The following is a 15,423-nucleotide window of genomic DNA, read 5'->3' on the forward strand; positions in this document are numbered from 1 at the left end:
TCTCAGTGAGTAGCAAGCTAAACCTGCACTTAAATAAAAAAGTGTGCCATAGAACTATACCAATTATCGACTGTTGCTCTCTGGGCCAAAATATAACCATTAGTATTGGGCTATGAAACATTCATTACCCTTGAGTATGAAAAGATACTACAGGGCATATGATGATATGGCACTGAAAGTTTATTAGGCAACAACACAAATATAAGAATGCAGTGTGCAAGGCAAAAACTGAAGCAAATTATAAGAGATAGGTGGATTTGTTTATTGTGTGCAAGGGAACGAAGGTGTCAATCGGGTTGTTAATTCCATACCTGTCACTGATTAGATGAGTTGTATTAGCTCTTTATATGTAACTGATGATTCTCCCCAGCCTCTCTGAGGGGACCTGTTTCAGAGTGTCCTCGGATAGCTATTTCTTTCAAAGTGGTTCATAAGAATTTGTCCTCCATGTGCATATGGGTGCTCTAGGACCTAATAGGATCTGTCCAGCAGTCCTTAAAACTGAGACAGCTTTTGGGAAACAATGCTGAGACCTCTGTACAATTGTAGTTTCCTTTCTAACACCATCCCTGAAAGTTTGTGTGGATCAATTCTGTTTCCGATCCACAAATAAGGTTCATTCATTTCTACAGAAAATTATCGTCTGATTGCCTTATTAGATGTGGGGGAATTGTTACACTAAATTGCTCTTACAGGATCTTGAAAGTTAGGTTAAAGTCAATAAGTGAATTCTCTTTTTAGTTTGCAGCCTACCAGCCATGACAGAGGTCTGCGTTTGCTAAAGACATCTTGGGGACTTTCAGATAGTTGACCTAGAAATGCATTCCGCCCGTTGCTTGCTATTGGCTTTGCGGTTTGTAACTCTTGTTCCCTTGCTTTCCATTTGCTGGCTTTATTTGAATTAGGATATCCAGGTTCAGTTAGTCTTGCCCGTTGCCTGAAGCGTTTTTAGGGTATTCTTCCACAAAATCGTTTTCTGTAAACAAGCCTTTAAATCTTGTTCTTATCTCGGAATGTTTGCTGGCCATTTAAAGACTGATGTCAAATGTCAGGTGCTGTCTTACCTTTGTGAGTGCTTCCTTTCTGTAAACGACCTGTAAATCTTGTTCTCATCTCATCCCATTTGCTGGGCATTCAAAGACCGACGCCATTTGCTGGGCATTCAAAGACCGACGCCAAATGTCAGGCACTGTCTTCCAATGACGCTTGTTTACTTTTCATTCTCTGACTTCAAAGTGAGAGGATTTGTGTGATAATGTTGCTGGATACTGGGGGTAGGTAGGGAAGAGGTTTTTGTCTAGCACACAACAACATTTAAATGAACTGTGCAAGTATTTCAGAATATATCAAACAAAACTAGGAACACAAATGAGGCACATTTTTTGTTAATTCTGAAGTGTGTTGGAAAGAACTTTAATATGATCAAAACAGATCATTACACTGAGGTGATGCAATTTCCACACATAATCGTCTGTGCGCTGTATATTCTTTTTAGTAAAATTCAAACAAAAAATCAGAGGCCACCTTGAACAACTCAAGTCAACCACTTGTAGTGTGTGGCTAGATGTTGCGAGCACCAGTGGTGGAGGTTGCGGAGTTTGGCTGTTGTCAGTAGCCTTCGCTTATTGCCAGTTATGTTGAACAGATCAGTGGTATTGTGCAGCAAGACTGTTCATTTCAGCAGGTTGGAAGGGGCAGGTCAAGGACGGATATAAGGGTAGATCCAGTTTTGTATCATAGGCAATGGATATCTGAGCACTCAAAAGAACAAGTTCCTACCAATATACTGATTGCCTTATTAGATGTGGGGGAATTGTTACACTAAATTGCTCTTACAGGATCTTGAAAGTTAGGATAAAGACAATAAGTGAATTCTCTTTTTAGTTAGCAGCCTACCAGCCAGGTCAGATGTCTGCGTTTGCTAAAGACATCTTGGGGACTTTCAGAAAGTTGACCTAGAAATGCATTCCTCCCGTTGCTTGCTATTGGCTTTGTGGTTTGTAACTCTTGTTCCCTTGCTTTCCATTTGCTGGCTTTATTTGAATTAGGCTGTCCAGGTTCAGTTAGTCTCTCCCGTTGCCTGAACCGTTTTTATGGTATTCTTCCACAAAATCGTTGCGGAGTTTGGCTGTTGTCAGTAGCCTTCGCTTATTGCCAGTTATGTTGAACAGATCGGTGGTATTGTGCAGCAAGACTGTTCATTTCAGCAGGTTGGAAGGGGCAGGTCAAGGACAGAAATAAGGGTAGATCCAGTTTTGTATCATAGGAAATGGATATCTGGGCACTCAAAAGAACAAGTTCCTACCAATATACTATAGTTGATAGAATTATATGAAGCCGAAAATATCAGTGTGGCTGCCGCAGGGGAACTTGGGGCCAAATACCTGGAGAATGGAGACTTGTTAAAGAAGGGTTAGAAAAAGCAAAAGAAAGGATTTTACTGGCGGCCTGATGGGTGGGCATCGAATAGCGGCATGCTAGGAAAAATATTGGAGTTGATGCTACAGCTTTTGGGTCAATTTTATGACAAACTTGATTTGAGCTACTGCATATGTATTGTAAATTCTAAACTTTTGCTTTAGTTTTTGAAACTTGTTGGAAACATGCAATGCACACATATATTAAATAAAACAAGTCTAAAGGAAAATTGTTCTCTATCAAAATCACCCAGGTTCCTTTTGGAATACAGAAATACACGGTAGCACTATATTCATGCTTACATGAACCAGAAGGCAACATAGTAATTGCAGCACCAATCTGAAAGGCAATTTTAACACTGTGCGGCTTGAACTCTATCCATTGTGGAGATCACCATAGGCTACTTGGATAACACAAAGAGAGCAACCAATAAAGGAATTCTAACTTTAGGATGAGGAGAGGCAATAGGAACTGGAGGGATGTGGCTTGGCAATAATTGCTGCCACCAATAGCTACCTTTTTCCAGGATGGTTGCCTGATGAGGGATGCCTAATGCTAAGAATGATTGCCCTGTGAATAGTTCTGTTGTACATGATTTACAAGTCTTTTGGTGCTTATGACATCATTGAGAGATGAAGAAAACAGATTGGATTGGCCGAGCAATCAACTGAAACTCATGGTTTTTAAGCATGACTGAAGAGCAATTGTGATGGTGTTGCTCTGAGAAGTAAGGTTAGAGCATGCCACAGCTTTGGAGCAAAGACCGAGAAAGCTTGGCTGGCTTTACTAGCTTTCCTAAGTCCGGGAATAGTTTGTGATTTACAAGGAGCAGAGCTGAGATTTCTAGGAGTGTAAGATCTTGAACTTTGATAATTAAAATTAGGCACAGTGTGGTCTATGGCCTATCACGAGCACTTTAAAAGTTCCAAAGTGATGCAGGTTTGCATAGGAAGTCAGTGGAGAGATCTCAAAAGAGGTGTAACATGAGAATGCTAGAGTGCCAGAGAGACTAAACGGGCAGCTTGAAGTCTCAGAAGTACTCGTTTTTGATGCTTAAATATGCAGAATTCCAATAATTACATTTAAATCCAATCAGCACAGATATTGCAACACAGTAACAGTTTTGAGTCATGAAGGTGCATTTGGAGACCGCAGCTGATACGTGGGGTTCATCTATACAGTGGTATAAATATGGACTTCCAAACTTTTACAGAGCTTGCTGGTGTAGGACAAGGACCAAAATCTTAAGACCGTAGAAAAGAGTGCCAAGATGTGGGACATTTGCTAATCATGACAACGTCTGTTTTGTCAGTGTTTAATTTTATCCAATGGTGTTTAATCCTTTCTCTGACCTCTGACAGACAGCACATAAATGATTAGTCCATGTCACGCTGACCACAGAGTTTAACAATATTTAAGTGCCATCAGCATAGGTGCATAATCTGAGCTCATGAAATCTAATAACATTAGTTATGGATATGTCATGTACATTAAGTAGGAATGGCGATAATAGCAAACATATTGGTACACTGTCGTTATTCAGTTTCTTTTTTTTATTTTTTTATTAGAAACCGTAGGTACACGATAAAATACAGACAAGGGCCTACAACCACCAGGGCCGGCCGCTATAGAGCCCGAGGGCCCGCAGTACAACGCCACACATTCAAATGAACCAGAGGCAAAGCTCCCGGCAGTTCGTGAGCACATGTAACAGGCTGTGGCCATAGGCCAGGAGCAATCGGAAAAAACAGTTTCATTTTCTATTAAATATAAAACACACTCAAGGCAATGAGAGTCCGAAATAGCAGCGTGCCCTTCCCAGGACGGGGAGCAACGTACAGTGTCCAAAGCAGTTCTTGCCTGGAAGCGGTAATGGGGGACAACGGGAAGACAAAGCATGGAACACACCTCACACCATCCCGCAGAATGCGTGGCTAGGGGGACAAAGCAATATCGACCTCTAATGGCAGAGGCGGGGTGCAGATACGTCCACGATATAAATTCCATGGACCCCATACCTTAGTCCATTTCCCTGGCTTGCCTCTCGCCACATACACCGTCTTTTCCCTAAACATACACCAGTCCATATTCTCCTTCCATACCTCGAATCGTGGGCGGCCTCGGGGAGCCCCATAGCTGTGCAATGTTACGCTTAGCCACCATGTACCCCAGAGTCACCCACTGCGTCTGTGCCGCATTATAATCATTCGGTTCCCAGACATTCAACAAACACCTCCTAGCCTCTGGCAACAGAGCGACGTGCGTGACCTCCTCCATTACGGTGTGGATACCATTTCAGAATCGCACAACCTCCGAACACTCCACGTTATTCAGTTTCAAAGTCAACAGGAAAGGCCATAGAGCCATCGTTAGGTTTCTATCAGTGAGACCGGTGGTAAACGATTTGCCCACTGCTCCTTCAGTTCAGGCTTTATGAAGTTCTTGACTTAATAGTCTATGGTCTGCAGTTCCAGATTCCACTGATAGAGACCGCTGATTCGCTGTAGAATATCCCTCATGCTGTAACAGCTCTTAAGACGCAAGAGTGTTTTCTCAGTCGCTGTAAAATGGTGGCCCATGTTTTATTCACTGCCAGATGGCTCTAGGCAGTATTTATGTTCTAAATTTGATAGTACGAAGTCAAAAAATGTATGATTAATATCAATCTGCAACATTATAAACCACACAATATCAATGTAAACTTTATTGTGATGGTATGTAGATGTGAAGTTGGAATAGTAAATCGACTTCAATATAGTTATTTATTTAATTATTTAACTAACGCTTCAAGTAGTGCTCGTATACTATGAGGTATGAGGGAGTTTTTCAATATAATACAAACTGACAATATTGTCTTACATCGAATAAAAAGTGAATGAACTAGCAGATTTAAGTAAATTAAAGTAATGTAACTTGGTCGGATAGAACACTGGACAGTAGATGGAGGTCAAGACGCGTAAACAGAGGAAAAGATTATCTAGCTAAAATAAGCTGACAATAAACAACAAAAGAACTGTGTGCAACAAATCAACTGTGGACGGGGGGACGAATGGTGAGAGAGGAAGATGGGGTGAAAGAAAGCCGGTCCAGAGGAGCTGCCTGCAAGTAGAAGGAAGTTCAAAGCAATATTAGATTGCAACACGTGGGTTGGTTGGAAGAGGATTCAAAGGCCAGATAGTCTAAAAGCTTGTGTAGGAGGGAAAGTGAGAGAGAACCTTAGTGTTACACACGGTTAGGTAGGGAGAGGTGCCAGATTCAAGGCATGGGAGAGAGTGATGCATGGGTGGTCGAACCAATGCGGAGAGAGGGTTTAGTACATTGAAGCGGCAAGGCGCATAACTAGTAATCAAGAGTGGGTTCGAGGATGAAACCGCAGGTGAGAGTAAGGCTGTATCTGTTTACCTTGATTGATATAGTAGTAGTCAATACTGTAGAGTTGATATTAAAGCAGATTGATATTTTTAAATTCTATATTATGACACACAACCAGTTTGTCTTGCATTATTCCTACTGTTTTTGCCAGTGGTTGCTGGCCGTGAATTGATAGCTCAACTACTGAGATAAAATGGTGTTTTGCGTTGTGCACAAAAATATGTGAATCTTCTTAAAATATGGAATACACTACCTGTGTTTCGGTAGGGGAGAATTCACAAAACACAAATGTTAAAGCCTCCTCCTCTGCTTGACTGCCCAAGAAGATAGAAGCATTTTACTATTTAACTTGTCCAGCTTACCCATATTATGTTTTGGCTAGCATGGTTGTTGAGAATGCCTTACAATTTTTTGTTGTTTCAGGCACCCGTTACATTTCAGGATGTCGCTGCCTGTTTCTCTGAAGAGGAGTGGAAGCTTTTACACGAGTGGCAGAAGGAACTTTACAGGAATGTAATGAAGGAAATTCACCAGGCATTAATTTCTCTTGGTAAAATCATATTCTCCATATTTTAAAAGGATGGTGATTTATTTTTAGTAAATTTGGTAGGAAAAGGATGTTAAGCCAGGAAGCTGAGTCAGCGGACTGCTTGGGTATACTTGTCTAGGCCTAAGCTTAACGATTATTTTCCTTCTAAAGTACTTGCACCAATTTGTAATTTTGCAAAGTTATACTTAACTAAATAACATACATTTAAAAATGCAACAGACCCCAAAAACATGCTGTTGTATTTTGAAGAGATCATTCTGTGCAGTGATTTCTGAGGTTTTTGAATGGTTCTCCACTCAACAGACTCCAAAGGAATTTAAATATTGCGAGCTGTGATTAATGGCCATCCAGTGTTCAGACATAATAATGAACAAAATACTAAATTTCATGGATGGGAAATTTAAGTGTGTTTAAGAGCACTCCCCAGGATGTTGTAATCTGTCACTAGAGGGAACTATATAGGACATTGTGGCCCATGCCCAGTTCTATCGAGGCCCTGCTCTGCTTTAGCAAAATGTATTCATTTTTTTTTCGGTCTCGCCTAGTCAGCACTTGCGCTGTCTCTTCGAGACACGCTGTATTCAGTTATGGGCTTTAAGCTCCACCCATTTCTCGCCCACCTTTTCAATTGGCTCCTATTACTGTCCTTTGTAAACGGTGGCTCTTAATTCGTTATTAGGCTTAGTAGTCCCTCTTTTTCTCCTGTTGTAACCTCCTATGAGGACTGCCCTGTTACATGTGTTGTTACTCTGTATGTTTTGAATACTGTCTATGAGCACTGTTTTCTTAAATGACTTGCTGTTGCAGACAGGACTCACTCTCCAGCAACGACTTTTTTTTTATCTAGCGTGATGCACGCCGCGCTTTATCTTATGTTTTTGGGATTCAGCTGCAAAAATGGTGATTGCACCTTTGTTTTCTTATGTGTGAGAGCAACCACTTTTTAAAAATCCAGCACGATGCACGGCGCGATTTATCTTAGGTTTTTGAACTTCTTATGTGCGGCTCGCAGAACTTGATGTTGAAACTACACACAATATAATATATTTTATTAAAGCAGCGAGGCACGCCGCGCTTGTTATAAAAGCAGTGCAGCACGTCACGCTTTATTATTATTATTTTTTATAGCCATGCATAATCTTATGTTTTAATTTTAGCAGCGCAGCATGTCGGGCTTGAAGTTCAACAATATTGGCCACGTTTTTCTTCTGTGTGGCTCACCCAACTTAATCTAGCTGTTCTATGGGAGGCTTCTTGTGAGCACTCCAAACTTCCCCGAAACTTCTCCATGTGGGTCTGACTCCTCCCACACATTGGATTGGCCTTTGCGTGTGGCTTTCAATAATGAAAGCACGCAAATGGCCAAATGCGGCTGTATATCCCATCTCTTCTCCAAAAGTTCACTCCCACAGCGTTTTGCTCTTGGGAGCGAGCAGCGGCGCGCAGGGTGGCAGCTGCATTACTCCCTCGTCGTGGATCAAGTTACTAATTAAATACAGCGCGGTTGCTTTCACTTTTGCGGCTTCACTTGTTTAATTTTCTGTTGCTTTGCTCCCACCCCCTATCCGTTGTCCGTGTTCACAATGCTCCCACCCCCCTCCCGTTGTCCGCATTCACTTTGTTCTCGCACCAAGAGCAACTTTGTCCCTCTCAAGATTATTCCACAGGCTGGAGCCCAATATTGCACCAATTGTAGCAAGTTCGCTGCATTTATTGTGAATAACATTTCTGCGGGTGATGAAAATAACAGTAGCTTTTACTTCGCAAGGTTTATCGGCGAACGTATCACACACTCCTTCATTTCTTCATTTTAACTTTTATTGTGCACTCTTACACACAATACAGTGCTTTGTCCGTGATCCCCTTCTCTTTTCCAACTGCAGTGCTTTGCCTTTCAAAGGCAGGAATGTATGTATTTTTTTTAAATTGCTACTCTTTCTCTGAATATTTGCGCCAATTAAAGCCAGCTTTAAGGCAATTGACTCCCCAGAGTTCAAGGGGACTCGGGCCAAAGCCGCCAGATGCAAAAGTGATGCAGATAAGCCTGACAAGGCTTTAATCCATGGCGGCACTGCACCTAGGATAATGTGCTGCATGACTAACCACTTATAAAGTCCCAAAGGCGAGACCTATTGGCTATGCCAATGCTTGTTTTCCTTGCTGACAGCTGGGGATGTGTCCTCCACCTGGAGCTGGGGTGATTAGCGTCCCTGCTATTTGAGGTTTTAGCTTCTGTTTCCTGCTGCAGTACTCGGGCTGCCTACTTGAGTTGCCTGCATCTGGCGGAAGCCCAAGCAGGTAACTCTCTCTACGTGTGGCTCAGAGAAGTTCAGGTTAGGACTGTGCACAAAATAATATATATTTTTTAAAGCAGCGCAGCATGACGTGCATTTTTCAAAAGCAGCGCGGCACACTGCACTTTATTTATTTATTTTATTTTTTCAGGTGCGCATAATCTTATATTTTTATTTCAGCAGCGCGGCACGCCGCACTTTAACAATAGCCGCCGCGCCTTTCTTCTTTGCAGCTTTCCCAACTTGATCTAAGTGTCATTTTCCAGTGTTTGCAGCTAGGGATGTGTTCTGTCCTGTCATTCACAACACCAATGAATGTATGGTGGAATTTTGCATGCGTTTTTCACGCATGCCTTAGGAACTCCGTCATTTGAACGAATTTGTCTTTAGAACACATTAGTTCTGCATGCAAGTCAGGGGGTGCTGGATATTGGAATAGTGTAATTTACTATTCCAACTCCAGTTTGAGCAACAGTAGTGAAGATGTTTGACTTTAATTCCAATACCACTCTGCCATTGCGACCCCCCTAACGTAAGTTGTTGGAAATGACATGCGTGTAGGACGATTGTGTGCCAAAGATGCATTCGTCATGCTGCCGGCGCTGTGAAGGCACAGTGTGATTGGGGCTTCATCCTAAAGGACGTTTCCGAACGCCAATAGCTCTAACTTTCACAAATGACCTATTGCATTGAAAATGCTTGTTTTTATGAAATCAAGCCAGCGGTCTTCATTAATGAAGAAGCCACTTATGTCAACTACCACAAGATGGTACCAGATGCCATGCTTTCCCTTTCCCTGGAGTACATTTTCTTTTCAATAATTGAAAAATACGGAAGGAGTTCCAGAGGGTGCAAGTTTTTGCCCCAGGACTCGCGAAGAATTTTGCCTTCCTTATGACAACTCGTCGACAGCAGCTACCTTCTTCTAGTGGGCGGAGCATAATCTAGAACTACGTCTCTAATCTCATTTTCCTGCTTCTGGTGAGAAGAGACCAGACCTTTTGCATTCTCCTATTGGAACTAGTCTTCCTGTTCTGTGGGAGACGCCCAGTATCAAGATAGGAGCCTTACGTGGGGGCTGACGGCCCCAAAAATGAAACTGTAACTGAATTGTGCACCACATCTCTTGCCGTTAGCTTTCTGGATTATCTGAAGCAGGTAATAATTTTCTCTTGCTGTGGTGAGAAACAGTGCTTTAAGCCACTCGTACTGTAAGTCTCCTGAAATGTCTAAAGCAGGTATAAACTTCTCTTTGCTTATCAATATGGGATACTTTATAATTACCTTTGCGTCAGAATGTTTTGATTATCTTCTGCTTCTAAATAGCCTTTGCCCTGTAGGAATTTGCACTTTATTGTGTCTGTTTTACATTTCCTCGTCTCCGCTTACCTACTGTAAGTTTGTTGTTCATTATAGTAAGTCTTTCTTTCAAGGAACCTTGCACACTTGTGGGACATACTCTGCCTCTGTGGTTTCCTGCAAGTTCTTATAGTATTGTAATGTGCTGCTATAGGTGTGAGTCAGCGGCCACCTTTACTCAACGACATGTGAACGCCAAATTTGCCATGGGGATGGTGGGCCTGGATCTTTGAATCTTATTTAATAGCTACTGGTGGGGAGAAATCCTTAATGGGCATACAGCACATACTATTGCATGCATTGGGTATAAATGAAAGGAAGGTATTTGAAGATGGAGATGGGGAAAGAGACGCGTTTTGATGTTTACAAAGTAACACACAGAAAATTAGAATTGCAGTTCAGTGTGAAAATCAGTGTTGTGCTTAAGAGGCACAAATTCTTTAGCAGGGTTCAAAGTAAAAATTAAAAGGTAGCAAGTTAAATTGAGAGGGGTGCCAGCGACCTGTGATTATTGCAAGATTAACGGATTTGCTCATCACAAACCAGTTGGTCCGGTCCATTAACGATCCCTGGGTACAAGAGAGGCTGCTCGCTCTGAATCCAAATTTGTCCAAAGCTATAGGTATTGCCAAACATATTGAACATACAGCAATATGTGTTCGAGATTAACATTTTAAGTGAGTCCCTCAAAGTTACAAATGAAGTTTGCCATAGATACATTCTCCACAGAGGCATTGAACAAAAGAAATCTCAGATTTACTGTGATTGATTTTATACCCTCCAACTCCTGAATAGTATGCAGTGAATTTTGTTTATTTGATTTTTCCGCACTCAAGTATAGGATACAGCTTTTATTTTGACATACCAGGAACTGGAGGGCAAATATTCGCATTATGCGGAATACTAAGTGCCAAAATCTCAATAAAAAGGAGTAAATAGTATTGGGGACATAGCGCAGCCTTGACATGTTCTCCAGGAAATATTAATCTTGCTAGCTTCTGAAGAATTTATAATGATTGTAGCTAAGCCTCATCGTAAACGTTTTTTAAACTCTGCAATATTTGATCCAGGAAAGAAAAGATTCAAGAATTTGAAATAGTTTCTCATTTTACCAGGTTCAAAACCTTTTCAGCATCCATCATACTTGCTGAACAGATGTTATTTAGGGAAAAATGATCAATAGCTTGTATCAAGTAGTATTAACTGAAATATTTCTATTTGATAAAAAAACATTCTTATCTTAATCCTTCAGAGAGGATGCAGTTACCATCACACGATTTGCTACTATCTTTTCAAACAGCTCATAATCCGCATTTAATTTTAATTTGGTGATAATTTTTGGGGGATTTCATACTGGTTTGTAACTCTTCAATATACTGTCAGTTACCACTTCTAAAAAAAGAAAGTGGAGACTCCACCTTGGAAAATCAAATTAGATAAGCTAACCAAAATCTCTTTTAATTTGGGATAGAAAATGTGATTACCCTCAGTGGGTAATTCAGCGCTCCCTGCAGATTTGGCACTGGCCATATCATTTAACACTAGCTGAACCTCAGAGAGAGAGATTTTTAAAAAAGCTCAATTTCCAATCATCTGAGAGCTTTGGAAATTCTATCCTGCTCAGACATTGAATCATCAAATCAGAATTGATACCTTCACTGCATTGATACATTTATTTATAATGGCTAAAAATGGACTGCCTAACATGATTTTGATCCCACAGGATTGGATGGTCTGCTGTGTTCCCCGGACGTTCAAATGTTGATGCGGCATAGTGAATATTTAGCCAAAACCCTCTCGGATCATAACCCCTGTGTGGGGATGCTGCAATGGTCCAGGCAGCGGCCAGCGATCCCTACGTGGCGTCTTAACCCCTTGCTTTTGGAGGACTCGGTCTTCCGGGATGAGGTTAGCGGCTGCATAACGCACTATTTTGGGCGGAACTCGGGAACGGCGGCTAGCCGGGCAACGAAGTGGGATGCGTTTAAGGCGGTAGTTCGGGGGGTTTGTATATCGCCCACGGCCCGAGTACGGAAGACTTTGTTGAAGGAGGTGGAGGGGGCAGAGGCCCTGCTGCGGGCGGCTGAGCGGGCGCATCAGGCGGGAGACGGTGAGTTGGCTGCAGTCGCTGAGGCGCGTGAGGGCGTGGCGGTGCGAGTGGAGAAGCTCCGCTGCTTTGACCATAAAAGCTACATTATGCGAGCGCACGCGGAAAGAGATAAGGTGGGATCTCTTCTGGCGTGGTTGGCGAACCCGACGGCCCGGGGGGAACCGATACTTTCCCTGGTTGAAGCGGGGGGGACCCCGGTTTATTCCCAGATGGGGATCAATCAGCGGTTTGCCAGTTATTATGCTGGGCTGTATGATAGTACTATGGAGGGGGAGCCTGAAGGCCTAGCGGGCTTCTTATTGGAGGCCCGCCTGCCTCGGCTGGACCCGGAGATTGGGAGAGACCTTGGGGGGGCCATAACGCTCGGTGAGATTCGTGCGGCGATTAGGCACATGGTCCGTCGGAAGACACCGGGGGCGGACGGGTTGCCGGTCGAGTTCTTTGCGGCGTTCCCGGATTTGTTAGCGCCGCAACTGCAGGTCCTGTACAGCGAGGCCTGGCGGCTTGGGCGCTTACCCGCCTCGGCTCGAGAGGCGATTGTGGTACCCTTATTAAAACCCGGAGGGGAGGCCGGCGAGCGTAAGTCGTACCGTCCGCTCTCTATGCTGACGGTGGACTACAAAATCTTGAGTAAAATACTGGCGACGCGCCTTTTGACCCATATGACCACCTTAATTCACCAGGATCAGGCGGGCTTTATCCCTCGGCGCAGCACGGCCACTTCGGTTCGACGGTTGTTGCGAGTGATGGAGATGGACCGGGATGTCTTCCCGGAGGCCTGCACGCTGTCGGTCGACATAGAAAAGGCCTTCGATAGTGTGGAATGGCCCTACTTATACCGAGTGCTGCGGGAGTTTGGTTTGGGGGAGGACTTCGTACGCTGGACCACCTTGCTTTATAGCGAGGCCACGGCCCGAGTGAAGACTGGGGCTACCATATCGGCCCCCTAACGAGTGCGGAGGGGGACGAGGCAGGGATGCTCCCTCTCCCCTCTGTTGTTTGCCCTGGCGGTCGAACCGCTGGCGGCTCATGCCCGACGAGGGTGCGCCTATGTGGGAGTTTCCCTGCGGGAGGATACACACTATATCTCCCTATATGCAGATGATCTGCTGATGTTCCTGGCAGATGCGGAGAGTGCGCTGGATGGAGCGATAGCCCTTTTGGAGGAGTTTGGTCGATTCTCTGGGCTTAAGGTCAACTGGGGCAAGACATGTTTGTTCCCGTTGTCGCAAGGCGGACGGGCCCCGCGGGCGCTGGGACAGATTCGATGGGAAGGCAGCTGCCTCCGTTATCTGGGGGTTAACATTTATCACACCCAGACTGATTTGCTGGAGGGAAATGTTGGTAGAGCCCTTCGCGGCTTACGGGGTAGCATGGGGTTTTGGAGTACGCTCCCACTCTCGTGTGCTGGGAGGGTGGCGCTGCTGAAAATGGTGGCGCTGCCACGCCTTCTTTATTATTTTCGCACCCTTCCCATATGGATCCCGGCGTCGTTTTTTGCGCGGTTGCGGGTACTGACTACTGGCTTCCTTTGGGGCTCAGGGAGACGGCGAGTGGCGCTGACTACGTTGCGGCGGCCGAGAGCGGAGGGGGGCTTGGCAGCCCCGGATTTTGAGTGGTACTACCTGGCGGCTCAGCTCCAATGGCTTACGCAGGCGGTGGCCAGGGAGTACAGAGGCCCAGAGGGCCCCCAGGGCAGACTAATTCTGCGACATGTGCTGGCTTTTATAGTCCTTCACCAGAGGTTAGACCTAACCCAGCTCACCCTGGAGGAACGTACCCTTAGGTTGTGTTGGAACAGATGTCAGAGGAGGGCCGCCATAGTCCACCCATATGCCCCGGAGATCCCCCTGGGGATGTGTACGGCGTTTCCGCATGGGGGAGATTGGTCTGGGCTAGCGGTTTGGGAGGAGCTGGGTGTGCAGATGGTGGGGGACTTGTTTAGAGAGGGAGTGCTGTTGCCTTTTCAGGACTTGCAGGACTCTTATGGGCTCCCGCGGGGAGACTTCCTGCTTCATGCGGCCCTGGTGGCGAGCCTCCAGAGGCATTGGAATATGGGGCTCTCGGAGCCACCGACCGCCGCGGGTTGCCAATATGTAGTGATGGCGGCGGGGACGACTAAGGCCATCACTTGCCTTTATCGCAGGCTGTCGATGGAGGGACTGCTCCCTCTGGGTGCCCTGAGGGAAAAGTGGGAAACGGACCTTGAGAAGGAGATCCCCGAGTCCACGTGGGCCACACTGGTGCGGAGGGCCTGGAAGGGAACGAGGAATGCCCGGTTTCAGTTAGTCCAGTTTTTCACGTTACACAGGGCTTACCTGACGCCGGCCAAGATATTGCGATATTTCGGGGGAGCACACTCTCAGTGTCCACGGTGTGGGGGAGAGGGTGCGGATTTTCGGCACATGTTTTGGTCCTGTTCGCAGTTGGGTGACTACTGGGATGCGGTTGTGGATTGTTTGAACCAGGTGACAGATCGCTCCATCGCCCCGGACATGGGGACCTGCTTGTTGCTCTGGTTTCCCCACACTCGCCGCACGAAGGTTACTAGTAAGTTTTATGATCTGGGGTTGATAATGGCCAAGAGGGAACTGACCTTGCATTGGAAGTCCCGGGGGGGGCCTAGCTTCTTGCGGTGGCGGGCGGCGATGGCGCGATGGGCGGGGGCTGAGGGTACGCTGCGGGTGCAATTGGCCCTCCGAAGGGATGACGAAAAGGCGCTAGCGACAGCCCCGGCATGGGAAGCGTTAGTGGTAGAACTTCAGGGGTTGATGTCTGAGGCTGGGGACGGGGAGAGCACATCTGACAGGCAGGAGGTAGCGGAGAGCGGAGGGTAGAAGGGGAGTGGCGGTGGGCTCTGGCTGCCCGCACCTTGGCTTGGCACGAGGGACGGTTCTGTTTGTTGGGGGAGAGGTTGGGCTCCTGTATCTTATTGCTCAGGGAGGAGGGGCGCATCGAATGGGGAAGAGGGGTAGGGGACGGGGGCACACTGACACGGGGTGGGGGAGGGGGGAGTTGGGGACCGGGGGGGGAAGGTTGTGCCGTCTCCTAGAGAGTCGGTTTTGCTGTTAACTGTGCGGTACTTCCTGGAGGGGAGGAGGTGGGGAGATGTTTTGATGACTTGCTGATTTGGAAAACAATAAAATGTTTCAACAAAAAAAAAATGATTTTGATCCCACATAAGTAATACGGATTCTGGGTGAACAATTTCTTATAACGTTCTTATTATTCACGGATTTTACTGACCGAGCCAATAATTTACAAATGTGCTAATTTTCTTTGTAATATTACTGGTTTATATTCTTCTTGGGTAAGATTTC

At 45.2% G+C, this 15,423-nt stretch overlaps 1 protein-coding gene across 1 annotated transcript in view; it reads left to right on the forward strand.

The window, feature by feature from the left end:
- Positions 1-15,423, forward strand: part of LOC146861863 (uncharacterized) — a 136,758-nt gene that overhangs the window by 22,017 nt on the left and 99,318 nt on the right. The window contains exon 2 of the mRNA XM_085641033.1: positions 6,214-6,340. Within this exon, the coding sequence (XP_085497159.1) occupies positions 6,214-6,340 (127 nt within the window). The remainder of the gene's footprint in view (positions 1-6,213; positions 6,341-15,423) is intronic.

The sequence above is a fragment of the Triturus cristatus genome, chromosome 2_2 (genome assembly GCF_964204655.1).
Source record: "Triturus cristatus chromosome 2_2, aTriCri1.1, whole genome shotgun sequence".
Classification (NCBI taxonomy): Eukaryota; Metazoa; Chordata; class Amphibia; order Caudata; family Salamandridae; genus Triturus; species Triturus cristatus.